The 13,665-nt window shown below is 39.4% G+C and overlaps 1 protein-coding gene and 1 long non-coding RNA gene across 7 annotated transcripts; both read right to left on the reverse strand.

Annotated features, from left to right (window-relative positions):
• Positions 1–376: 376 nt before the first annotated feature.
• On the reverse strand, positions 377–3,830 carry LOC143303041 (uncharacterized). Of its 6 annotated transcripts, none has more exons than XR_013059007.1 (8): positions 3,218–3,830; positions 2,910–3,005; positions 2,555–2,833; positions 2,211–2,479; positions 2,031–2,127; positions 1,260–1,868; positions 952–1,115; positions 377–859 (listed from the first exon to the last, which is right to left on the reverse strand). It is a non-coding gene; the product is annotated as an uncharacterized LOC143303041 (long non-coding RNA). The 6 variants fall into 6 exon arrangements; XR_013059008.1 differs by having other exon boundaries at positions 377–1,115; positions 1,260–1,686; positions 1,764–1,868; positions 3,218–3,829; XR_013059009.1 differs by having other exon boundaries at positions 384–1,115; positions 1,260–1,331; positions 1,764–1,868; positions 3,218–3,827.
• A 5,259-nt stretch (positions 3,831–9,089) lies between these two features.
• Positions 9,090–11,464, reverse strand: LOC117162667 (venom protease-like). The gene is made up of 6 exons (XM_076620829.1): positions 11,386–11,464; positions 10,913–11,002; positions 10,132–10,434; positions 9,870–9,971; positions 9,647–9,798; positions 9,090–9,318 (listed from the first exon to the last, which is right to left on the reverse strand). Exons 1-6 carry the CDS (start codon positions 11,462–11,464, stop codon positions 9,154–9,156), a joined length of 891 nt encoding a protein of 296 aa, XP_076476944.1. The 3' UTR covers positions 9,090–9,153.
• Positions 11,465–13,665: the final 2,201 nt, after the last annotated feature.

Here is a 13,665-nt window from a genome sequence, read left to right on the forward strand (position 1 = left end):
GTAATGCAATCTGCGTATGACGTCAACCTCGATCTATGCTTATACAAGAAATTTTATCAATCAATGACTAGATATACAATAATCAAATATTATACAATTTCCTGAAAACCTTTAGGTGTTAATATTAAGGTGTTAATATCTTTAATATTTGCAAGTTATTGTTTAGCGCTAATTAGTTGGAATGTAACAAGTGGTGTACCAGAATTGAGATAATTAAGCCACACGAACAATCTTATTTAGATCTTTTTAATTTTTTAATTCTCTTTTGCTCTAATACTTCGTAAAATTAATCTTCATTAGCTACTACACTTCATAGAATAACAAGAGATAATTTTTCTTATATAACGTTTCCTTCATAAAATCTATCATTAAAGTATATCTTCATAAAAATATCATTCCATACTAACGGTATATTTGGTGTCATACAAGACAACAGTTACCAGTGATGACATATGTGACTTTATAAAGATATCTCGTTTTATTATATATTAAAAGAATGAGTACTTGCTGCTATATTTCAGATGAAAAAAGGAGGCAATGATTTTACAGTAAAATCGTTCGTTTACAACTGATTCATTTACATTTCATGATAATACTGTGCATTCTGAATATGCTATGATTTGGTTTAAAATAATAAATAGTCCGTTCTTGCATACTATTGCTCCAGCTTTACTTGTATTCTCGATATTGGTATAAATAGAAAGACAATTAATGTCGTTCGAGTCTATTTTCGGATCATTTATATTACGTTTAATCCATATAGTTATTATATGAGACATAGTATCGTAAAATTTGGAAGAATAAAACGTTCGTACAGGAAGTACATTTTATAAGAACTCCAACAAATCTGCGTGTGCACCTAAAATACAAACTGATAGTGATTGTTCATAAGTTTATATACATTATCTAATGTCAATCGAAGGTATCAATTCTTTTTCTCCATAAGAGTACTTTTTCATTTATATGTGTTCAAAAATACATGTGTTCAACCGTGAAGGATATGTCCCCTACAACGAAAAAGAGTTTTCCTATACTTAATATTTCCTTTATATACCTATGAAAGTCTATTCTTCGCGTAGTATGAAATTATGAATAAATCTGGAATATTGTTCAATCTGAAAAGAAAAATAACTTATTGACATCATTCATTGATACGAGATTCAGAATGTTTGTTTTGTCTTGCAGAAAAAGAAGGCAGCCCTTTCTTTTAATGTGAAATAGAAAGCGAAAATTTGAAAACAGATTTTTTGGAAATTTACTTGCAAATATCGTTTTCAATATCGTGATTTTCTTCCCAATGGTACTGTACTTTCAAATTTTCCAGTATCCCTCTAAAAACAAAAAGTCGAACCTCGTTATTATTAACGTAGGCATTACAAGGAAGAGAAGTATTAGAAAGCAGCTCCTTTTTATTATGGATTTCTTTATAATCATGTAAATAAGAAATTCCGGAAATTTTTTCCTAAAGAATTTAATTCTTGTGTTTTGATTGATAATTATTACACTACATACTAACTTTTCGCATACTGTTCGCGTCTAACCATTACCTAATAATAACTACTTCAAAATTACATATGTTCTTGCACGAATTCAAAAGTACGTATGATACAATTACAATTGATTCTAAAATAATAATTATTTAAAGATATTAAGATACTAATTAAACGTTTCACTATATTTCAAAATCTGGAACAACAAATTTTTATTTATAAAAAATGAAACTGTGTTTATATATTCTTTGTCAAGATGCTATTTCTTATTACCATGTCGACATTTTTTAAAATTCATTTTGTTATCTCTACGCAATATGAAAATTCATATACTGCTTAATATTTTTTACATATTATCCATCCATCGCATGATATCTCCTGAAAAATCAAAATATTAATGTTATATTATTATAATGCTTCTTAAATTTCAATTTTTGACAAATTTGAAATCCAATATATTTTGCACAATTATTATTTATCAAAAAATTCTAAGTTAGTAACTTTCCTTTCAAATGGCAAATAACATATACTTTGACTTACCTGTAAGTTTTTGTTCCTAATCATCATTTCCTCTTATAGAACATCATTATTGTTCTTATAATTACTACCAGTGTCATAGATATTGTAGTGGCTACAACTGAATTAATAGAAAATGATAAATAACTGTGTATAACAATAACACATAACTGTGTATAACAATGACACATAACTTTTACTTACATATCAGTCGATAAGGGATTACTGTGATATCCTGTTGATGTTTCTTAAGGCACTTGATTAGGTGTGATACAGTATCATTCCTTATGGTATACTGTAGATAAGTATTTTAGAAAATAAAAAGAATAAATCTAAATTATTCAGAGGTTCCAGTTTCGGCTTAGACATAAATACAGGACCATTTGCAAAGAAGAAAGGGTGCGTTTCTACAGCCTCGTTATAGTAACCATGAATACCAATCTCTGAATTACTGGTTACTAAACATAAATATCCTATAAAATTTAATATATTTCTTTAATTTTTAATACATGCATGAGTTAGTAGTTCTAAATTATGAATCATCCTACCTGTGATATTACACTTTTCTTTATAATATCATCGCTCAAGTGAACAACATTAAGATCATGTAAACCATGTCATCCTATCTTACTGTGAAGATACTTAGTTATGTTATCTAACATTATAAAAATATCATCAAATTCAAGTCCTTTTATTCACATCACATGGCCACGACGATCTGGTTCTTCGTTATATAATGTTCTAAAATTTGTCGTATATATAGGATGTACAAACCTTGATATCAAGGTATCAGTTCTTCCTTCCCAAGGGACAGTTTCATTAAAATTCTGATAGAATTAAAAATTAATTATTAATATTCTAACAATCATATATGTTAAATACATTATAGTCAACGATATATACCTGAGCGAATGTAGGGGTGATTCCTTGATAATTATAAATGTCATCAGCCCACATCATTGTGCCACTTCTTTGTACTCCAGCCTCTAGATTAACAGCCTAAACAAACATACAAAATTTTATAGAAGCTGTACAAAATATAGTATATATGCGCAATATTGAAGCGTTCAAGGGGATATAAAGGTAATGTACATCACATACACGTGTACTCTCATGCAACAAAATACAATTAGATTTAATAGTATAAGCTCTTTTATTCATCATAATAGATTGGAAATTTAAGTGTCTTACGAGGGTGAGTAAAAAGTTACCCGCTCTGTCGGTGTAGAATTTATTTTAAGCAATTGTCAAAAAAGACATACATCATTTTTTGATGTATCACTTTATTTAATCACTCAATTTCTGTATACACTTTGTCCATTTGCTGAAGGACCTTCGTATTTTCTCATTAAAAAATGTTTTGGGCTGGGCTGCGAACCACGAATGCATCGTCGTCTTCACCTTTTCATCAGCTTTTTCGGCATCCATCTCGCACAAACTTTTTAAAACCCAAATCTGTCGTGCACTATTGCATAAGCAGAGCCGTGGCTGATTTGCAACTGATTTGCCACATTATCCAGTGTCACTCGTCGATTCCATAGAGCATAAGTTCATGAGCACGTTCAATGTTGTCATCGTGGATGTGGACGGGCGTCCAGCTGTTTTTTCATAACACTTGTGCGATCTTCTTTGAACTTTTGTGCCCATTCGAACACACTTCGTGACAAAACACTTTCTCCATAATGTGCATTAAATCTTTGATAAATATAGGCATCAAACATAGCCTCCGACCACAAGAAACGAATCACCGCATCCTGCACTGTTTTCCTGCAAATCACCATTGCAAAGCGCCATTACTCGCGCAACGGTCACAAACGAATTGACGTAACACAATGAAACCTACACAGCAGCACTGAACAGATATGACGTCATACGAAGAGTGCAGATGGGTCAATACGGTCGACAGAAGTTTTAACTATCTGGAGTGCGGATAAATTTTTACTGAGAGTCGTATAGGAATCTGTAATCTGTAAGTATACCTTTGGCTGAATTGAAATTTCTCTTATATATAGTCAAAAATGCAGAAACAGTGTATTGAATTGGAAAGTGATAAAAAATAAGTGAAATTTCGAGGTTGCATGTGATTGCATGAGTACACAGGACGTTTTTAGCGAATAAAAAATAATTTTGAAAGACACGAGACTTATCTTGTATTTTACGCACTCTCTGTGTTCGAATTTCCAGAAGCTCTCTATCTTATGAAGTGTTTTAGATTAGCCGGAAAATTTTGTATGTACATACAAGAAGTATACGATCTAAGTGGAATATTTAATTATTCTCTTGATACTGTGGCGGCACTTGACAGTAAACTTCCCAACAGTTTACGTCGCGTGACGCACGACACAAAGACCATATACCTGCGGACAAGATAATTGCCAGATGTCGATACATTCGTACCGAATATTTCCAGCTAGTCTAAGGACCGCTATAAATCTTAGTATTTATTTTAGCTAAGGTCCTCCAAAGAGACAGACAGTCTTTGTTTATCAGTCTGGAAGTCGACCACCTACCACGGGGACACACGAGAAATCTGCTGTCTCTCTCGTAGGATGCTGCCCGCTGGCAACACCCTCTCAAGGGCAGCTAGCATCCTTTTCCAACGACCAACACGAATTAGCCAATAAACATTAACGTACATTTCCCTCACTTTCCGAAGCAAAGCTTTTCTCAACGAATCCGATGCCTTCCCATCCCTAGACACATCCCAACGAGTCTTCCTCCGCAGCAGCATCGCGACAAAAAATCAGTCTACTACCGCGAGTCGACATATTACGATCGTTATACTTACACGGTTCGAGCCCCCCTTCTCCCACCTAGCATCCTTTTCCAACGACCAACACGAATTAGCCAATAAACATTAACGTACATTTCCCTCACTTTCCGAACCAAAATTTTTCTCAACGAATCCGATGGCTTCGCATCCCTAGACACATCCCAACGAGTCTTCCTCCGCAACAGCATCGCGACAAGAAGTCAGTCTATTACCGCGAGTCGACTTATCACGATCGTTGTACTTACACGGTTCGAGCCGAATAATTATCTAAGCTCTCGACATCTCGTGCAATCATTGTCCGCACTCGCAGCGTACCTCGAATCGTAGCTATCCAAGCTCTATCTTATAACCGCGCATTCGCGAACCGAATACAATCGCGAATCCTGCATCAAGTGTACTCATTGACATTAGAGTGAATAAACATTTATCGTTCAGTAAATCTGAGTTTTCCTTCCGATCCTATCACGACATATCCCCTCAAAGTGGTGACCCCGACGTGGTTATCAGTCAAAGAGGTGACCGTGATAGTACTCGAGAAACGTAACACCGTTAATCTAAATCAGTTCGAAATGACCACTAACGCCCATTCCAAACGTACGACGGCCGGCGGGGACAACGATAAACGCCCGATAAACGCTCCTTTCCGCGTGCCACCGTTCTGGCCTGACGATGTTGACTTGTGGTTCAAGATGCTGGAATTGCAGTTCAAAACTTTCCGGATCACGAGTGACCAAAAAAAATACCAGGCCGTCATTGCGAATCTCGACAAGTCGCACCTGAGATTAATTCGAGACGTATTGGACGCCTCACCGGCGACCGGGCGTTACGCGTACGTAAAAAAGGAGCTCATGAAGAGATTCGGAGAGTCGGACGCCAAGAGACTCCGACATGTAATCGAAAACGAACAAATGGGGGACAGGAAGCCCTCTCAATTTTACCGCGTTTTAAGAAACCTAGCCGTCAATTCGTTAACAGACGATGTCATCCTCATCGTCTGGGAAAGTCGACTTCCGTCGCGCGTACGGAGCTTCCTAGCCTCTGTACAGATCAAAGACCCGGAAACCCGCATACAAATTGCGGATATCATTTACGAATCCACCCGGCAATCAGGGCAGATCGTCGCGGCCAGCGCAGGCCATCTACCTACGAGAACCCACCCACCTGGCCAGGACAGCGGATTAGGCGACGCTATGGCAGCCGTCATCAACTCGGTCACCGTGCTGTTAGCGCGAATCGACGCCTTTATGAGCGAGATACGAGCGCTAGTAGCCCAGCAAAAAGGCAATGAACACCGTAGGGCACGAGCACAATCACGCTCGCGTACACAATTCCGCCGCCGTTCGCGCCCTCGCGATCCGCCGCGGCAAGACGGGCTGCGTTACTATCGCGCACAGTTCCGAGAAACCGCGAGGAAGTGCACACTCCCTTACTCGCGGAATTCGAGAAAGGGGACCAGCCGTCCGTAAATGCGGCAAACGACGACAGTTTGGCATCTCGCCGCATATTCGTAACGGACAAGAACTCGCGGATCTCCTACCTGATCAGTCTCACGGTAGACGCGTCCGACTACGCAATAGGGGCAGTATTACAACAACGCGCGAATAACGAATTACAACCGCTAGGATTCGCAACGAAATCTTTGACCCCCGCTCAGTAAAAATATAGCGCGTATGATCGCGAACTACTCGCAATATACACCGCAGTCAAACATTTTCGACACGCCTTAGAAGGCAGAAACTTTACAATATATATCGACCTATATATATATATATATATGTATATAAACCTCTCACCTTCGCGTTCAAACAAAAATTAGAAAAATGTTCGCCGCGACAATTCCGACATTTAGACTACATAGGACAATTTACCACCGACATTCGAAACATAAAGGGCCTAGACAACAACGCAGCCGACGCTCTGTCACGCATCGACGCGATAGGGAAGTCGGTGGATCACCAAACTCTCGCCGTCGCGCAAGAAAACGACAACGAACTCGGCGACATCGTAAATTCCAACACAACCGCGTTACGATTAAAGAAGATACGCTTTCCTGAGCACGACGCGGAAATATATTGCGACGTATCAAACAACATTGTAAGACCGTACGTGCCGAAATCCTTGCGACGCGATGTATTTAATTCGCTCCACCGACTTTCCCATCCAGGGATACGCGCAACGCAAAAACTGGTGACGTCGCGTTTCATTTGGCCATCCATAAATAAAGATTGCCGGACTTGGGCACGACAATGTATCCCGTGTCAACGATGCAAAGTCACCAGGCACGTATCCTCGCCCGTCGGAACATTCGGAGAATTAGCAGGCCGTTTCGAACACGTACACATAGACATTATCGCGATGCCATTTTCACTGGGCTACCGATATTGTCCAACGTGTATTGACCGCTTTTCGCGTTCGCCAGAAGCCATTCCCATCGCCGACATGGAGGCAACAACCGTCGCTTCAGCCCTCCTCACCACATGGATAGCTCGGTTCGGCGTGTCTTTAAAAATAACGACCGATCAAGGACGCCAGTTCGAATCAAACTTCTTCAATGAACTGTGCCGGTTGCTTGGCATCAAGCATTTACGCACAACAGCCTATCACTCCGCGTCCAACGGGATCGTAGAGCGCCTACACCGACAACTAAAGGCAGCAATAAAATGTCACAGTACGAGCAATTGGGTAGAAATCCTACCAATTGTTTTATTAGGCATAAGAACCGCTTTCAAGGAGGACCTGAACGCGACGGCAGCCGAAATGGTTTACGGTACCGACATACGATTACCGACTGAGTTCTTCGCACCAACGATGCAACAGGCCAATACGAAATTCGCGAACCGTTTAAAAGAGCAAATAGAGAAAATCAGGTCTCACCCGATTACGCGACACGGCGAGAAGAAAACCTTCGTGTTCCGCGAGCTCGAAACAGCACCATATGTATTTGTACGCCACGACGCGAGCGGAGGTCCTTTACAACCACCGTACGACGGACCTTACCAGGTTATACAGCGTGGAAAAAAGACTTTTACCATCAAAATAAATAATAAAAATGTAGTAGTCTCCCTAGATCGGTTGAAACCCGCTTTTACTGTATCTGACGACATCGAACAACAACAATTAGAAACTAGCGCAGGAACCCACGACATGTTTATACCGGTTAAAACCACAACTACGCAAAACACCGAGCGGGCACAGCAACGCGAAGACGACTCAGGAAGTCGGTATAACACGCGCTCGGGCAGGAGAATTCGCTTTCCTGATTATTTCCAGGCAGGTTTTAAATAAGTAGCACGTAAGATCTATCAAAAAATGTATAAAACGTTATCACTGGTAAGGGGGTACTGTGGCGGCACTTGACAGTAAACTTCCCAACAGTTTGCGTCGAATGACGCACGACACAAAGACCCTATACCTGCGGACAAGATGATTGCCAGATGTCGATACATTCGTACCGAATATTTCCAGCTAGCCTAAGGACCGCTATAAATCTTAGGATTTATTTTAGCTAAGGTCCTCCAAAGAGACAAACAGTCTTTGTTTATCAGTCTCGAAGTCGACCACCTACCACGGGGACACACGAGAAATCTGCTATACCTCACGTACGATGCTGCCCGCTAGCAACACCCTCTCAAGGGCAGCTAGCATCCTTTTCCAACGACCAACACAAATTAGCCAATAAACATTAACGTACATTTTCCTCACTTTCCGAACCAAAGCTTTTCTCAACGAATCCGACGCCTTCGCATCCTTAGACACATCCCAACGCAGTCTTCCTCCGCAGCAGCATCGCGACAAAAAGTCAGTCTATTACCGCGTGTCGACATATCAAGATCGTTATACTTACACGGTTCGAGTCGAATAATTATCTAAACTCTCGACATCTCGTGCAATCATTGTCCGCACTCGCAGCGCATCTCGAATCGTAGCTATCCAAGCTCTATCTTATAACCGCGCATTCGCGAACCGAATATAATCGCGAATCCTGCGTCAAGTGTACTCATTGACATTAGAGTGAATAAACATTTATCGTTCGATAAATCTGAGTTTTCCTTCCGACCCTATCACGACACATCACCTCAATACATCCAAAACAAAATTTACAGAACTTCTCAGAAAGTTGGTTTACTATTACCAAAATTAGTTTAAATATAATTAGTAAAAATTTAATAAATGCTCGTTTATCCTCTCTACGTATCTAAGTCGTGCAAATATAGCGTACGTAAAAAGTTAGTGTCGTTTCAAAGTAACATTTCAAGCATTTTAAGACTATAATTCTTGACGTAAAAGACAATATAAATCTGAGCTGCCTCTTATCTCCACAATAATACATTCCAACTTTATTTTTCGTGCACGAAAAATGATATTTATGGGATACTAATAATTTTGCAACACTGGGATAATGAAGTCGTCGAGGTACGACGTGACTCTCGTGTAAATGCCCGGATAACCAGGTACGCCGCATTCATGACCAGATGACACAACACCTATTTGATAGTAGGTGAATTGCTGTGGTATCATCAGTGGTCCTCCGCTGTCAGCCTGAAATGATTGTTAAATTTTTAATCATAGTTACTGAAATATTTCAATCGAATTGTATTGAAATTATACTTATATACAGTAATAATCTATTATTGACTTATGTATTGAAATATTCCAATTTAGAATGTATATATTATATGTATTTTGAAAAAAATTAAGATTAGAAGGAAATTAGATTAAAGACCATAATGATGTGTGAGAAATGGGCAAAACTATTCAATTGTGTTTATCTATTATTTTTCATGTTCAAGACGTTGATTTGATGTTGATTCGAATTGACATGTCCCCAGACACCGTATAATTTATAGTAAATCTGTAATGTAATTACTCCACAAGCATCCTTTCCACCTCGAGGGTCTCCGCCGGCGCATATTTCTTTATTGGTGATAGTTATGTCAAAATCCTCATAAGCTTTCTCGCATACGGTGTTGGTAACCACTGGCAGTTGCAGTTCCATTAATGCGTTAGTATATGATTCACCTACAAAGAAAATGGGAAGGATATTTAAGAATGAAAGTATTTCATTTTATCATAAAACTGATATCACTTACTAAAGTTTAATGCTCCCCATCCAGCAATGAAGGGGTTATAGCCCACAAAGTTTTTATTTCGAAGGGATTTCTCTATGGGGAGACAAATGGGATGTATGTACTCTGAAAAATAAGAAAATAAATGAAAGTGAAGGAAACGAATGACGAAAAGTATGAGAAAGAATTGAACATGCTTTATGATACAATATATGTGTACAGTAAGAAGTTTCAGCAATACCCAGTAGCATAAATATTAGAAACTCAACAATATTTAAAGACTTACCCGAAAATGGAACATTGTCCTTCAGTTTAAGAATAGCAATATCATTATTGTTCGACTCGGCAGAATAATCGGGATGTATTAGTTTAGATTCGACTTCTATTTGAACAGGGTGCGCTCCGTCGTCATCTCGTTTTAGATTTAAGTCCCCGATACGAACCACGTACAAATCATCGTCATCTGCACAATGTGCTGCAGTCAAAACATGCCTAGCCGATATTAGGGTACCTGCGCACAGCCATTGTGTTACCCAATGCGGGTTTGAGCAATTACGGAATCCTACTGCAGCGATCCATGGCCAAGCACCTGAAATGCAATAGATATAGTTGGGAACATACATAATTTTTTCTCGCGTGATGAGTTAGAAATTATTGTTATCCATTGGACATTCGACGATGCAGACTCTCAAATAGAAATTTGATTAAGAGAGAAATTGAATTTTGACTTCAATGGAACAACACTTAGTTAATTCTATACAATTTCCACTTGAAATATACTGAACTCTAAAGTTCGAATATGTAATTTCTTCCCGAACACTTTTTCATCGCCATCCGTATCATTACTCGTATGTCGATTTTTAATTTCAAGTAAAAACATACTCTTTCTAACATGAACTAAAAGGAGGAAATAATTCAAGTTAATAAACAAAGTTACTACCAATGAAACCGTTGTATTATTATTTAAATTAATTGAAACGTACTTTGATTGCTGTTTAATGCCTTTCAATTTCAACCTTCATATTATATCGCTTATTATTGATAGGAAAGGAATAGATAAAACGTACCAAGTTTAGCTGGTCTACCACCAACCACCCTGGTATGCGTTACGTTGCTGAAACCACAGTGTGGTGGACGCAAGGGCACATCCGAGGTTGCTATAAAACATTTATAGTGAAAGAAGTTATTATATTTAGAGAATTGACAGTAGAGTGATGAATTAATTCGTCTTCGCTGGTTGTTTCACGATTATCCTGGTTATCACGTTTGTTTTCTACGTGAAGCGAGTCGTTGGAATATTCGCGAAGTTAACGAAGCATTTTTCACAAACAAAACCGGTGAAGAGGCGAATACTTAGGTGGAATTTTCCCATTAACTTCGTGACCATTAACTTCGTGACCATCTCGAAAATAAAAAATCAAACGTGTTCCTTTCAATTTTATGTGGTCACGCGTGACTTCGCTTTTTTCACTGATAAAGGCTGTGTAACGAGATCGTACTGCAATCTGCAGTATGGAAAAAGACAACTTAAAGTGCAAACCTTTAGTGCGCCCCGCTTGAACCGATGGATGCAGAACAATTAACGCCAAACATGCGAACAGTATATCGAAGCCAGTCATCGTCCTAAAATAAAAAAGTGACGGATCGAAAAGACGCAGGACTGATAACAATGAATGAATCTAATAAAAGAAACTTGGTTCACACTATGATTCAATGTTTTGCAACAAAGAGCGAAAAACTGTGGCGATTTAGAAAGACTGACAACAATAAAGGAAACCGAGTTCGTATTATAAATTGAATTTGCATTAGACAGGAAGCACGATCATGTGAAATAGATCGTAGGAATGACAAATATCATCGACATACGTTTCTGTGTAATTTCATGTTTGAAAATTGTTTAGTATAACACTAGAACGATCAAACTCGTCGCAGTGACAAGCTTCAAAATTTTCATTTGTGCAAATCGCTAAAAAGCTCCATAACTCTTTTTGTAAAATTAACGTTGATTTCTGTTGAGTTAGTAAGACGACTACAAGAAACTTAAGAGAAAGGTACAAATCAGGAAAATCATTCATTTCAGATAACTTTTAATAGAAAAATCTGGATACTCGTAAATATTAAACACGTTTCTATAGGTACATAGGAAGATTTATAACAAAATACTCTATATAAATTCAATTCTTATTGTATATGTTTCGATCGTTCGCGGAGAGACGCGATCGCGAGATAGCACGTCAACGAGAGTTGTAAGTTCCCGTTACGATTAAATAATCGACGCCACGAACTGATCGATTCCCTTATTTCGATTAGGATAATAAGGGTAGTTCAATGAAATTCCACAGAATTAACACAAATAAATTAATGTTTATTTCAACAACTTATTAACTAGAAAGATATAAATGGAACAAAAAAAATGTAACTGCGTTTTGGTTGATAAGTAATGCGCGACATACCACATGTGTTGACGGTTCGACTTCTCGAAAAGTTCTGAACGCCTTTCGATTTTTTTCGTTTTTTCTGGAAGGCGACCCCCACTACGTTCGAATCACGCCACATTCTTTTACGCGAGGTAAAATAACGGCCACGAGTCGACGTTTCTGGAAGTCGCCCTGCTTGATAAACCATGCGCTTGCCACTACAATGTTTGTTTGCCGGGCAGACGCGACGGTCCGTCTGCGACATTATAGTGCCGCGATCGATAGTTAAGAATATGACCTATGGTTAGCCGCATGGCGTAACATTCTCCCCCCGTTGAGAGGATAACGATCAAACTAGCGAGGTGTGGTTGAAGTTCCCATCTTAGTTCGTCTCGGTGGCTAGTTGTTCGGGTTTCTCGAGATCGGGTTGAATTGGCAGTGGGACAAGCCTTTTGACGGCCCAATCCAAAACGCTCTTTGCCGTCTGAACTGTAGCTGTCCGGATGACACCATCGGCGCCTGGATGAACCTTGATAACTCGGCCCAGAGTTGTCCTCTCTGAGGATGACGATTGTGCCCTTTTGGATGCCGTGTCCACCCTTGCTCCATTTATTGCGGTTGGTTAGCTCGTTCAAATACTCCTTATGCCAGCGGTTCCAAAAATGCTGTTTAAGCTGTTGGATATGCTGCCATCTGGAGAGTCGGTTCGATGGAATGTCTCTGAAATCTCGATCACGTAAGCACATTAGTGAATCGCCAATGAGGAAATGTCCGGGAGTGAGGACTAGGAGATCATTTGTATCGGTGGAGATAGGAGTTAGCGGGCGGGAATTGAGGACTGCTTCTATTTCTATGATAAGAATATTCAATGGTTCAGAGGTGAGTAACTCGTTGCCGGCTACACGCCTGAGGCGGCGTTTAAATGACTTCACCGCTGCTTCCCATAGCCCACCGAAATGCGGTGAATGAGGGGGAATGAAGCGCCATTCGATTTGTTTGTCGGCTAAAAATGCGGTTACTTTTTCTTTGTGATCGTCCGATTGTAATAAATCGTGAAACTCTCGTAATTCGTTGGTTGCTCCTTTGAAGTTGGTGCCGTTATCAGAATGGATGGTGGAGCAATACCCTCGAGCGATAAATCTGCGAAGAGCGGCGATGAAGGCTTCGCTAGTGAGATCGTCAACGAGCTCGATGTGTACCGCTTTAATTACCAGGCATACGAAAATGGCTTCGTATACCTTTATCTGACGACGGTTACGATCTCGTTTTTCTTTGATGTGGAACAGCCCGCAATTATCGACGCCGACGTTTGCGAATGGGCGAGATTCCGTTACTCGCGCCTCCGGCAGATTACCCATTATGTATTCTACCGATGGCGGTTGAGCGCGGCAGCAGCGAACGCA

The sequence above is a fragment of the Bombus vancouverensis genome, chromosome 8 (genome assembly GCF_051014615.1).
Source record: "Bombus vancouverensis nearcticus chromosome 8, iyBomVanc1_principal, whole genome shotgun sequence".
Taxonomy (NCBI): Eukaryota; Metazoa; Arthropoda; class Insecta; order Hymenoptera; family Apidae; genus Bombus; species Bombus vancouverensis.

Excerpts from the sequence above, each read along its gene's own strand:
- LOC117162667 (XM_076620829.1), bottom strand. The coding sequence starts at position 11,464 with ATGACTGGCTTCGATATACTGTTCGCATGTTTGGCGTTAATTGTTCTG. Across the intron at positions 11,003-11,385 it reads TCAAGCGGGGCGCACTAAAG|CAACCTCGGATGTGCCCTTG; the intron begins GTTTGCACTTTA and ends AATGTTTTATAG. Across the intron at positions 10,435-10,912 it reads TGGTAGACCAGCTAAACTTG|GTGCTTGGCCATGGATCGCT; the intron begins GTACGTTTTATC and ends ATTGCATTTCAG.